The sequence below is a fragment of the Emydura macquarii genome, unplaced genomic scaffold (genome assembly GCF_026122565.2).
Source record: "Emydura macquarii macquarii isolate MOO-44397 ecotype Brisbane River unplaced genomic scaffold, CSIRO-AGI_Emac_v2 contig_705, whole genome shotgun sequence".
NCBI classification, from domain to species: domain Eukaryota; kingdom Metazoa; phylum Chordata; order Testudines; family Chelidae; genus Emydura; species Emydura macquarii.
In genome coordinates, this window is record NW_027130842.1 from 16,820,922 (window position 1) to 16,834,051 (window position 13,130).

General features: G+C 40.2%; 1 protein-coding gene across 2 annotated transcripts in view; it reads left to right on the plus strand.

The window, feature by feature from the left end:
- Positions 1–13,130, plus strand: part of TULP4 (TUB like protein 4) — a 245,722-nt gene that overhangs the window by 205,978 nt on the left and 26,614 nt on the right. For both annotated transcript variants that reach the window (XM_067542484.1, XM_067542486.1), the window contains one exon: positions 10,580–10,804. In XM_067542484.1, the coding sequence (XP_067398585.1) occupies positions 10,580–10,804 (225 nt within the window). The remainder of the gene's footprint in view (positions 1–10,579; positions 10,805–13,130) is intronic.

A 13,130-nucleotide genomic window follows, 5' to 3' on the forward strand; every position in this document is an offset into this window, starting at 1 on the left:
AAAAGACCTATAAGCCACTGAAGTCCACAAAATAAAAGTTATGTGGTGCATATGTTTTCTGCTGGCTCTTTGAATAGAGGTGAATTTCACCCTATGCCTTAGTTCACCATCTGTAAAATGGGGACAACACCTCTTTCATTCTTCTTCATGATGTTGAGGCTTAATTAATGTTTAAGTGTAATGTGCTCCACATCCAAGCTTGGGTGCAAAATATTAGGGACCCAAATGCATATATAGATATCTAAGCATTGATTTAGCTGCCGAAGGGCTTGTCTACACGTACAGTTTGTACCACTTTAATTGTATTGGTATAGTTAAAACAATACAACCCTCCCCAGGTGGAGGCAGTTATGGCAATATAAGGGCTTGTCTACATGGGGACATTCAGGAAAATTAATGTGGATTACATAAAAGTGTGAATTTAAAGTGGATTAGTTAGACTGCTTTAAACCCCAGTGTGTACAGCTCATTTAGAATTAAAGTGGCCTTAATTCAGTTTAGTTTCCAAATAAGAGAAGCCAAATTAAAGCCACTTTAAGTCTGAATGAGGTGTCCACACAAGGGCTTAATACAGTTTAAGTAATCCACTTTAAATGCACACCTTTAGTTAATTTGGATTAATTTTCCACAGTGTCTCTGTGTAGACAGTGTCTCCCAAAGGTGTTTTTACCAGTATAACTATTTTGGTTTTAGCAGTATAACTCCCCATATAGGAAGCAGAATAAGTTATACCAGTACCAGGCACCTTTATACTGGTATAACTGTATCCATGCTAGACACATACAATCTAATGTGATTGGCAACTTTAAGGTACTAAAGGGCCACAAAACCCACTAAAATCCTGTGGCAGGCTGGGGTGTGTGTGACACAAATTGGGGGTGTGGGTCCTGCCCCCAGGGGAGGGATAACTTAGGGTGGTTGTCATGTCCCTGAGTAGTGGGAAGCCCCAGGGGGCGGGGTTAGAGAGCAAGCCCATCCTGCACTCACCCCATAGCAGTAGTTCTGGTCCTACGCAGCTGGACCCAGCTCCCTGCTCTGCCCCATTGGACCTCGCCACAGGGTACATGACACGCACATGTGTGCAGGCCAGCCTCCCCTCTGGGATGTCCCACCCTGCCACGCCCCCTTCTTAGCTCTGGAGCTGCCAGATCTCCTGACCTGAGCTGGGGCTGTAGTGGGCCAAATAAAATGATCTGGCAGGCTGGATGAGACACGCAGCCCTTCAAGTGCCCATCCCTGATCTAAGTAGCAGTGTACTAGAATTTGTAGATCATTTGGATTACTGACAAAATCAGTTAGAACTTGATATTGCACAAAAAGATTTGTTATTCTACATATCTACTCCAAAGATGTATGTAGCGGACAGACTGAGTCTGCGATCCCAGTAATTTGTCTTAAGAACACCAGCACAATAATTTGTTGGAGAATGGCAGTCAGTGCTGTGATGGGATTTTATAAAATTGACCATTGTCAATTGAAAGGGAATGAGTTGGAAGAGGAGAATTTGTCACATCTCAAACCCAACTATGAAAGCTGTTTCCTCTAGAACAGGCAGCGTATGATTAGGATGGTGTATTTATTTTATACTGCCACAGTTCCTAATGTAATTAATGGCAGAAAGCTAAACAGCACTGAGCATTGCAGAGATCAGATTACTGGTGCAAAATTGATTTAGCATCAGGCACTCCTGGTTCATATCTCTAATAAAGCAGTTATCTGACATCTTTACAATAAAATACATTTAACTGTTGTTGTTTATGCAGTTTGTATATACAGTGTGTTCTGGTGGGGATTAAGAGACAATTTATTGGATCGTTTATAAAAATAACTCAGTGAAAACTGCTGTAGAATTTATATTCAATTTAGTTAGATCGTACGTTACTTGGTGTAAAGCCACAGCTAGCCACAGAGTAGGAATAAGAACCTCAGGACTGTTCACTCAGGTTGACTCCCTCGGAAAAAAAACTGTGATTCACATACCCATCTTCTCCTCCAGCTTTGGTACAGTTTGGTGTCCTACACAACATCTGATTATCGACTCTTAATCCCTGACCGTCAATGAGTGATTATGTTGTTTATAAAGATAACCTAGTTTTATGTCTGTGATCTCTGAATATAAATAACATCATAAACAAGTGGATCATGCTCATTTAGAAGCATCTAATCCAGCCTAATACTGTTATATGAAAAATAATTCACAGTTGGGAGGGTAGAGCCAGCAAGATGTAATAGCCTCTGGAGCACTGCTCTGTCAGTGGTGTCAACCCAACCCCCACAGCACCCCTTACTGTCACAAAAATGCATTTACCAAAAACCTGGATAGACTGAACAGCGGCAGGCCTTGAACCACTGTCGGAACTTATCTTATGAGGCACCACATACTTTCAGCTCTTGTTGAACCCAGTGAGAGTTCAGGGTGTTCATCACCCTCACAGTACTGAGCGTTCATACTTTTATCTTATTGAAACCGCCCCCATGCAGTTATCTGAATTAAAAACTCAAACCTGTAATGTTGGGATATCAACCACACTTATGGTTCCAGTGCTTGTTTGTACAAAGAATATATTTTAAAGGCTTCCCATAAATTGAAGCTAGTCAAAGGGGAATACTGTCAGTTCCTGTAAACCTAGTTGTCTAATATTTCTTCCCTCCCACCCCTGCCATACACACACAAAACTGATTGTGCAAAGATAAGCCAAATTCCTTTCTCTAGTGATTTTTTTTCCAGTCATGCATTTTAAAACAGAATAAAAATAGTGAGATGTCCTATTGTTCATGCATTCTTTATTGGAGGAACATTTAGAAACTTTTTGTATTTATATGTTAACCATCATAACCGTTCCTCTGCCTTAAGCGGAGACAGTGATAATAATAATTGGACTTACTCAAGACTCTCATTACAATCTTGCTAAAATTGTTTACCAAGAATGCTGCAACCCAATTCTTTCACTTCAGAATTCCTCACTAGATGTGCAGAAGGGTCTTCAGTGTATCAGCTAACTATACCTGCTGTCATAAAACCATCTTCTAAGTGGATACAGTTGGTTCATAGCTTCCTGGTAGGGGAGGCTCCTACCACATCACTTCAAAGTTGCCTCATTGCAGACATTACAAAGATCTGTGAAGTTGTGATTGTTCACTCTGCTTAATGGCTCAGATAATTTGCACAGGTGCTGATCCTTTCTGCAGGCCTTAAAATTCTCTCTCTTACATGTCACAAAGGACCATAGCAACAGGAATTTGGACCTGGAGATCCTGATTCTGATCTCATTTACATGAGCGTAAATTGAGAGTAATTTCACTGTAGTGTATGGAGTTACACCAGTGTAAAATTGGAGTAAGTAAAAGCTGAATCAGGTCCAAAGTGCACTACACGTGTGAAGGGAGAGAGTGGAATCAACGTGGCACACTCCATAGGTGACTGTATACTTAACAATGTTAGGTTTACATCTGACCTTGATAAACAGACAGTTTTATAGTGTCATCACATTTTTCTCAATGTATCAGTTAATTTAATGTTAATTCAGTAGGGTGCTCTGTTTGAAAGGTTCTAGTTTTGTGCGTAATCTTTTGTTGATTGTTACAGAATCTTTTGTTCTGATATTGTTAACACAGAAAAGGATCTGTAAAAATTCAGGAAGGTAGACATATAATGAGTGGAACTGAAGAAAAATTTGGAAAAAATGAAGCTAACTATTTTGTACCCTAGTTTTCTAGTCGGTTGTTGAAAAAGCAGAAGACACAGCAACCAAAAACTATAGGTTGTATCTATAAATTACTGGGTTTGTTCCTGCTCCTATTAAAACCAGTGACAGAAACTCGTACAGACCTTCATGGGAACAAGATCAGGCTCAAAAGTTGGCTCTTCTTTTTCTGGTTAATGCATTAATTAAAGCATAGCCATTTTTATTACTGTGGTTCTCAAACTTGGACAACCTCCAAACCCCGGGATTCCCACATTGAGCTATTAGGGAAAGGCAGTGACCCCACGTTGAGCATCCCTGAATTAGCATAATATAACAGTTTTTTTGTAGCAAGCAAGCCCTGCCACTTGCTTATATCAAATTCACTTGGTGAAAGAGCATTATGATTCCTCAAGGCTTGTAGTAAAAGAGAGGAATTAATTCCTGCCCTGTTTCAGACACATTATGGGTGTGTGTGCAAACTTCTAATTGGCCTGGTCTTAACCTCCTTGGAATACTAGAGTTTTGTGTGTAGTGTGCAGACCTTTTTTTAAGGGCTGTGGAACTTTATGTAGGAACACGTGTTGACAGGTGTTTAACAAAGATAAGTTTTTACTTAAAATAGCTCAGTTCAGCAGAATCTGATATTTCACCAAATTCACAAACTCTGTTGAGCTACCAAGAGATGACATGATGACTTCCTAATGATTATTCTTTGAGTGGCACAGCATGGATTTAAAAGCAAGATTCTCCTGCTTCCTACCACTTTGCTATAAGCACAAAGCCTCACGGCCTTCTGAATACTGTTTCTATCACATAAAAATCCTGGCATCTGAATTGGTGGATTACAGTTCAAGGGATTCTGCAGATACCCTGTAAGGGTATAAAACCCATTCAGTTCAGGGTTCCAGGGATATGGGTAGAATTTTAGGTTAACTTCAGATAAAAAGGACAATGAGGAAAGAGTCTGCCTTTTATATTCGCCAGCTGAACTGACATGCTGTACATGGTCTCAATTGACATCACATGTAGTCTTCAGATTTGTTGCTCCTGTGTTATTTTGGCCTTTTGCTTATATCCACTTAAATGAATCCTATTTGGGGGTTGTTGGATGATTGACACTAAAGCTTCAACATGAGTTTGTGATGTTACAGAAATAGCAGTAAGGCGATTTGGAATGTGTTTCAGGATCTCAATAAAGGCCTTGATGTGTTCAGGTAAGACAGGCCATCATATAACCCGTGTTAATCCGTCACTGTCACACTTGGCAAATGTGTTCAGGAATCTTCAAAGTTGTTCATGACTGAGAATTTAAGTCTGTTTTTCTGCAAGTTCATTATCATGTCTTGGAAAAGACTCATTCAGTTAAAAGTGAAGAATGTCAGCTGGATTGAGGTGTGAAAAGATGCTTCATTATGGAAACTTTGAGCTGAAATAATTAAGAAACAAAACTGCAAACTAACTATCAGTTCTTCAGTTTGAAAAACCTTATATGGCCCCATCACTGTAGTATCAGCATGTCCAACAGTCATTAATGAATTTATCCTCCCAGTACAACTGTAAATTAACTGAGGCAGAGGCTAAGTGATTTGCCAAAGGTCACACAGGAAGCCTGGGGCAGAGCAAGGTGTTGAATCTATGTTTTCTGAGTCCCAGGCTTGTACCGTAACCACTGGGCCATTTCTCCTCTCTTAAAAGAAAGAAAGGAAAAAGCTGAGTTGAATGTGCAGCTGTAAAACTTCAACATTTTTAAGTGAAGGAGAGAATTAGCATGCAATATATATTGTTTAGGGTCTTTTCAGTTGTACTAAAACTCTCATTCATTAATCAAAGACAAATTTTCTTTTACAACTGGGTGCTCATTGCTGAAAGATTTTCAACCTTCTAGTATTTATCAAAGCCAAAATCCTGTCTCGTTGGTTCATGTCCAGCACTGAGACTTCCTGCTCCAGAATCTAATTTTCATGGGCATTTCACAACCAGTGGAGCTACCAGTCCCAAGAGGCAAGTATTTGTTCAGAGAGCAAGCAGGCCTTAATGCACAGGATTTCTGAGCAATAAAGGACGGTGGCTTGCACTAAATTTAGATTGACTGAACTGTATAAAGGGGACGAAAGGCTTGTGTATTATACTTAGGCTTGGCAGAATTTGATTTATATTTTCTAACGTAAGTGTATTATATCTGTTTATCTCTAAGGATATTTTTCTATTTTTATCCATTTAAATTTTCACAGTTGTGGGAAATTATGAAGGGTGGGTGGGTCAGATATTATTTAATGACTGCAGAAGTTGAGATTCACCAAGTTAAAGTTTTACAACTGTTAAAACATAAATTGTCAGCATCACATATCAAAAAATACAAATTAAATATCCTTAAATCAAACTCTAGTAAGTTCTCAAGCAGTGTTTTTCTTACTGTTCCTGTCTGCAAATTTAGATTATTACTCATGGAAATATTTTTTCATCTGTTTTGTGTGTGTGCAGTGAAATCAATGTTTACCAAGATTTACTGATAAAAATCTAATCCTTCCAAGCCTAATTATACTGGTCCCCTTGCAGGGGAAAGAATGAGTCACATAAGAAAAAATAGCACAGGGAGCTAACTTAATTAGGAGTATCCAGTCCAGTACGCTGCTGTAATATAAGGAAGGACATTCCCAGCTGGGATGCACGTAGCCAAGGAGACATACTAGACTGAGTTTCTATTCCCCCTTTCTCTTTCTGAACAATCTAACTCATTGTTACCTAAGTTTTGAATCTGTGTTTGCAGTCAATGTGCTTCTTGTGTAAAACATCTCATTTATTGCCCTTCAGTGTACTGTTTTTAAAATTAGTGTTGCTTAGCTCTAAAACCCTTTCTGTTTGTATAGAAGATCAACTTTTTCTGGTGTGTTTCTATTTGATCCCTGGGATTCATTCAGGCATTTACATTTTCTGATGGGATCCTTATAAAAGCTGCTGGCATTTTGTATGATAAAAATGGAAACAAAAGTACCAGAATTTGTGACTGCATCTCCCTGCTCCCAGCAAAACACAAATGTCCGCACATGTTAAACACTCTGTGCTAGATCTGCTTACACATCCCCTAGAAAGTGTAATAGAACGCACATAAAGTGGTACGCATCTCAAAAGCATTTTTTTTCCATTGGAACTATCCTAAATAAATGGAATGCTTTATGAGAAGCAAGAGCATCTCTGGCCAGCTACATTTCACAGCAGAGTTTCGATAGAGCACTGTGACGGGTTGATAATTGAGTTGCTGCAGTAATCAATCTACATCTTCACAGTTCAGGGAGGAAACATGTAAGGAGCAGCTATTGAGAAATGCTATCTGATCAATACATTTGAAGGTCAGTCCACATCTGGCAGTTGGGTGACTGTTTTTTCCTATCTGTAATAATGAATTTTTGTTTACTATACCTCACTTTGTATCCCTCTAGTCCTTCATCTTGTGTGAAGTGATGCTGGATGTTAAACATGAAGAGCACTGTAGAATTGTCCTACTGAAATGCTGTCCTGGAGAAAATGCCAGCAAAGCATTTCAGTATCAATAAGCAAAAGACAAACCAATACCAACATGAAGATTGGCAGATGGTTTAGAAAATGTTGCGATAAACAAAGATGTAAGATCTGTAGACGGGAACTGTCCTAAACCAACCCCATTTTATATGATAAAAGGAATACCTAGAGATACCAATGGGGGAGAGTAAACGCTGTGATTTGTATAGAACATAAAACTGTACATGTGTGTGTGTGTGTATGTCTGTACATGTACTTGCACACATGCATGTGTGTGTATATATAAGCATTACATACACCAGAAAAACATTAGAGAATGTAGGCAAGCCAAGCATGCAAAAGTTAGGAAACAACAAAATTAAAGTTGGGAAATTGAGACTGAACAGCCTAGGCCACAGAGTGAGTCAGTGGCAGAACCATGACTAGAACTCATGCCCTCCTAATTTCTTCTCTCCTGGCACTGTTCACGTCCATACTGCCGTCCTGCCAGAGATGCCGCCCATGCTTTCGTAAGTCGTGAGTAATGTGTCCATCCTAAACACATGCTGATAAAACTTTGACGCTATACCACACAATTGTATATCCCTTCTCTTTGTATTATGCACATATCTTGAATTGTCCAGCATGTGCAAAGGGCTGTAGTTTGCACTATCTGTACTGTCAGGGAAAGCTATACCCACAGTGGGATTCATCCCTTGGGGAAAACAGGGGCCCTTTTGCCAATGACCTCTCCAGGGTTTCATAGCATGAATCAGCACATCTCCCAGGTACCCTGGTCTTGCCCCTTCCCTGTCCAATCCTCCCTATTTTATGAGCTGCATTGGCCAGTTCTGAGTTCCTAGCTTGTGTGAGGGTTATGGGTGGTTTTTCCTGATGCACCCCCATACAAGGGAGATTCTTGCGAATAGGGGCCACAGACTAGGTTCTGCTGTGAGAATCCAAGATGTGATTCAGGCTCATCATGTAGAATCCACTGCCAATGGGGTTCCTAATTTTAAAAAAGTACCTAAAATTAAGTCTTGTTTAAAATACATCCAAGTGTGGTTATGCTAGGCAGTGTAATAGGTTGTTGATGACATACCTCAGGGATTTCTCAGTTCTTTTAATTGCCATTCTCCACCACAAAGTGCCTTGAGTGGTCGCTGTGAAAACTGCAATGTTCACTTGTTGCTGTTTTCCATTTGCATAGCAGTCAGCCTGAAGGTTGATACCTCCACAGGAATGTGTGTGTGGTGTCTGGATGTACTTCATCATAGTCCTCCCATCTCAAACCAATATTTTTCTTGAAATTTAAACCAGGATGAGATGGCACAGCAAGGAAAATCCTGTTTCTTAGAAAGTTGCTTCATCCTCCCCTTTATCTAATAATAGGCATTGAGATGGGGTTGTGCGGCTGTACTTGCTGTCTGTCATTCACCTCAAATTATCTTGCCCCAGTTTCTCCTTTTTAAACATTCTGATGTTGTAACTCAAGGAAAAGTCTTTTTTCTGGGCTAGATTAATACTTTCTTCTTAGCAGATCTAACCCAGATATCTGTGCCCTATGAAATCTTTCAGATTGAAACATGGAGTTCCTGATTACTAATTCTCTGTTACCGCTTGCCCTCTGCATGCTCATTTCTTGTTCAGTGTGTTTTGGCTAGACATTTAAGACATTTTAAAGGGACCACTTCAAAGTATACCTAACCTTTAGGTAAATTCTGTTCCTTCTTTACCTAAAGAACACCTCTAACCTAGATATTTCTGGGATCAGGACCTAGTCCATCAAGACCAGGATTGTGCCCAGCAGTGGCCCAGGAGCTGGTGCTTCAGAGAAAGGGGAAAACCCTCTATACTGCACTCACTATGATCTGTAGTGCAATGTTATTTCCAAAGAAAACAATTTCTTTCTCACCCCTGTTGTTTATTTGTATTGTATTAGCACCTACAGGCCCAATCAGGAGTCGAGACTCCATGGTGCTAGGCGCACAGTCCTTCAAAATGGGAGTAGATCAAAGTGCACTGGGGAACTTTTAGCGCATGGAAGGCTAGTACGGGGTAGATTTACATCCCACCTTGCTGCCAACTAAATGTTAGTGTAAACAAGCCCGAAGAGGAGAGATGACAGGTGGATACAGCAAACAGATGGTGAGAGCACAGGTGAGTGAATTGATTATGAGACGCTGAGGAACCAGTTGTCCCAACACACCTGCCTGGCAATTACGTAGAGTGTTTTGTAGGCATCAGGACAAAGATGACTTGTAAGGAAGACGGTGTGTAGTAGCTTTGCAGGTGTTTCTGGGGAGCCCCTTCTCTGCATAAGGAGCAATGTGGGAGAAAGCTGAAAGGTGTTTGTAGGAAAATTTGACTGATGGGGATCAATATACACCCTGAAGGATGAGGTTATTTTTATCTTACTACAGATAACTATAAAAGCTGGTGGATATAAAAGTATAAGTCTGTTTTTTAATCCAGCTACATTAATTAATTTCACAGGCAGCTGACACACTATCTGAAAACTGTTTCATTTGTTCTAAATTTCCCCACATTAGCCTTTCATGTTCTTGTGCTGTAGAACAGTGTGCAAAAGATGGTCTGATCTGTTTTTTGCTGTACCTTTCAGAGGCTTAACTACCTCGATCCAGTCCCTTCTAACTCCTTGTTCTTGTGTTTATTGATATGAATTTGGGCACTTAGCACCAGAAACAAATGGGTGAGTGAAGGGCAATAGGTGCAGTTTGTTCATGGTAGTGCTTTAGATTTTATTTCCATCTGGAAATATATCATGGGGAGACAGCGTGTGCAATGGCTTTAGTTTGAAAACTGGCCTGTGTGTTAATCAGATTCACAGCGTGCCCTTAGGTGAGTTGCTTAACGTCTCAGTTTTCCTAGCTGTAAATGTGAGTGATACCACTTAACAGGTAACGCTGGGTATTGTGAAGTTTCATTAAATCTTTGTAAAACCCTTACAAGGTTGTTTGGAAGCAGACAGGGCATTGGACAGGGAATCCAAAGACCTGAGTCCTGTTCCTATTTCAGCTGTTCATGCATTGAGTGATTCTGAAGGAGTGATTTATCACTTGGTGCCTCCCTGTCCATGAAATGTGGTAAAGAATGCTTTACTCACCAGTGTAAAGAGCTTTGCGAACTATGGATGAAGAGTGCTATGTAAATGCTATATGTTGTTACTGAAAATAAGTGCTCAATATTGCTGTATACCAGCCCCCTTTGAGGGCAGTAACCTAATGCAGTTATGTTTATTTTAACTTGTTTTGGAAGGCCTTTGCCAATGCAGTGGGTGCTAGATTAAACCAGTACTACAGAATATATGTCTTGCTGCACAGGTGTCTGGGAAAAATGCCTCGTGCGTTAAACTCTGCAATCTTCCTTTCCCACAGCGTCCCATAATCTCCATTTGCTGGGGCCACAGGGACTCACGCCTCCTCATGGCTTCCGGCCCTGCACTCTATGTTGTCAGAGTAGAGCACAGGGTCTCCAGCCTGCAGCTCTTATGCCAGCAGACCATCGCTAGCTCTCTGCGGGATGACAAGGACATCAGCAAACTGACCCTGCCTCCTCGGCTCTGCTCATACCTCACCACTGCCTTTATAGCAACAATCAAGGTAAAAGAAATCACAGCCTTTTCTTTTTCTTCTTTACCCAACTCTTCCCAAGAGATAATGGGTAAAATCCTGGCCCCACTGAAGTCAGTAGCAAACCTTTAATTGGCTTCTGTGAGGCCAGGATTTCGCCCAGTGATTCTCAGTTAGAAAAGAGGAAGAAAAAAGGAGGGAAACGACTAATGGACCAAAAGCTTTTCCACATATTAAAAGCAGCAATTAAGGCTAAGAATGCTTTGTCCATGAGGTCTCCTTCAGGGATGGCCTGTAAAGGAAAAGCCTGTGGTTAACTAGCTGTCTGGCTCAGAAAAACTCAGAAGATCCTTACTCTGGTGACAGCCTTGATCCTCACCATATTGTCTCTTGGCAGGCCTGGGTATTTGGGGCTGCACTGAGGAGGCCTCATGTCACAGAACAATGAGGTAACAGTCTCCTCTCCATGCAGCTCTGTGCAACCACATCTGGTGGATGCTCAGTCCCGCTCCCCACAGGGGTAACTGAGAGCATGCTTAGAAGAAAAGGGAGTTGGGCAAAAGGCCCTGTGTTTAGAACTAAGTAAGCAATTCTGTTGCTGATGCACAAGAAGGGATAATATCTTGCTCATTTTCTCTTATCTGTTTTGGCTCAGCAGGGCTAGCTGAAGTGAATGGAAATAAAAACTTGTCTTCGTCATTAATTTCAAGAGATGTGATTTTGGATTTACACAGGGAATGGGTCTGCTATGTAAGAAGGTGCCATTTTGTAAACAATCACTTTCCAGAGTAGGGCCAGACTGTGAAAGTACTTAATTTCATCCATAGTCATAATGATTTCTCCAAAGGGTATAATAGACTCACACCAACCATAATAGATTCTCACTCTGTGAATCTCATGTGGCTAGTAGATGACAGCTACTCGTACAGTTCAAAGGTCTGAGTGATTGGATCATTTACCGTTCCAATGGCTGTAACAGCTATTCTTCAGTTCTTCTCTTTCCACCGATAGGGCTGGAAGTGCCTCTTAAGTGCTGCTGCTCTGTGCGCCAATTTTCACCTATTTTCTAGCTTCAGCAGCTTGATTGATGCTTTAAAGTTGCTTCTTTGTCCTTGTGCCTTTCAGTTCCTACAGCTAAGTGCTCATTTTTATACTTTCATTTTTAAAAGAGCTAAATTATTTGATTAGTACCTGGAAGTCAAGGCTTTGCAATGCTAAGCCTCTCATGTACCTCTTTTATTGGTGCGTGTCCAGTCTGTTTTGAGAGTACATTTTAGTTTGGGTCACTTTTTTTTCCTTTTTATGAGAATGTACCAGATTGCACCAAATGCAGAGTACTTTTAAAAAATCAATACACGGGGTGGATTCCCCCAGACTCCTTACAAAGGCTCTATCCACCCCACTTTAAAAAACTCTGTATTTTGTGGACCGCTGGAATTATATTGCTGAGGTTACTTGCACTTACTAAACCACATTTTAAGATTTGAAAACATGGCGTATAGTGACAGATTCAAGGAGCTCAATCTATTTAGCTTAACAAAGAGAAGTTTAAGGGGTGACTTGATTACAGTTTGTAAGTATAAACATGGGAAACAAATATTTAATAATTCTCTCTTCAATTTAGCAGAGAAAGGGATAACACGATCCAATAGCTGGAAGTTGAATCTAGACAAATTCAGACTGGAAATAAGATGTAATTTTTTAATGGTGAGAGTAATTCACAACTAGAACAATTTACCAAGGGTCATGATGGATTCTCCATCACTGGCAATTTTTAAATCAAGATTGGATGTTTTTCTAAAAGATATGCTCTAGTTTAGGAATTATTTTGGGGAATTTCTATGGCCTGTGTTACACAGGTGGTCAGACTAGATGATCACAATGGTCCCTTCTGAACTTGCAATTTATGAATCTTTCCTTTTTCCCCTAGGATGTTTCTTAGGCCACAGTCCTGCAAGCATGCATGTGAATAGTTCCAAAATGGACTAAAATCTTATTTTAGTTACTAAAGTAAGCATTAGGGGCTACACATGTGCAAGGTTACTCACATGTACCAGTCTTTGCAAGATTCGGGCCTTAGCTAGTATATTTTATGTGTTCAGGTGCATCTTATCTCTTTATATAATCATTTTCTTGTTCCTGTTTCATTATATTGGACCAAATTCATCTATGTTTATATCAATGATCTAGAGCAGGGATGTCAAAGTTATCTGTCCACAAGGGCCATTTAAGACAAAATTGTTCACTTGGCGGGCCGCACCATAAAAAAAAAATTTTTTTAATTTAAAGGGGCAGCACAATGGCACAGCTTTCATTTACTCACTTTCCATTCCCGCTTAATACTGTATTTTATTGA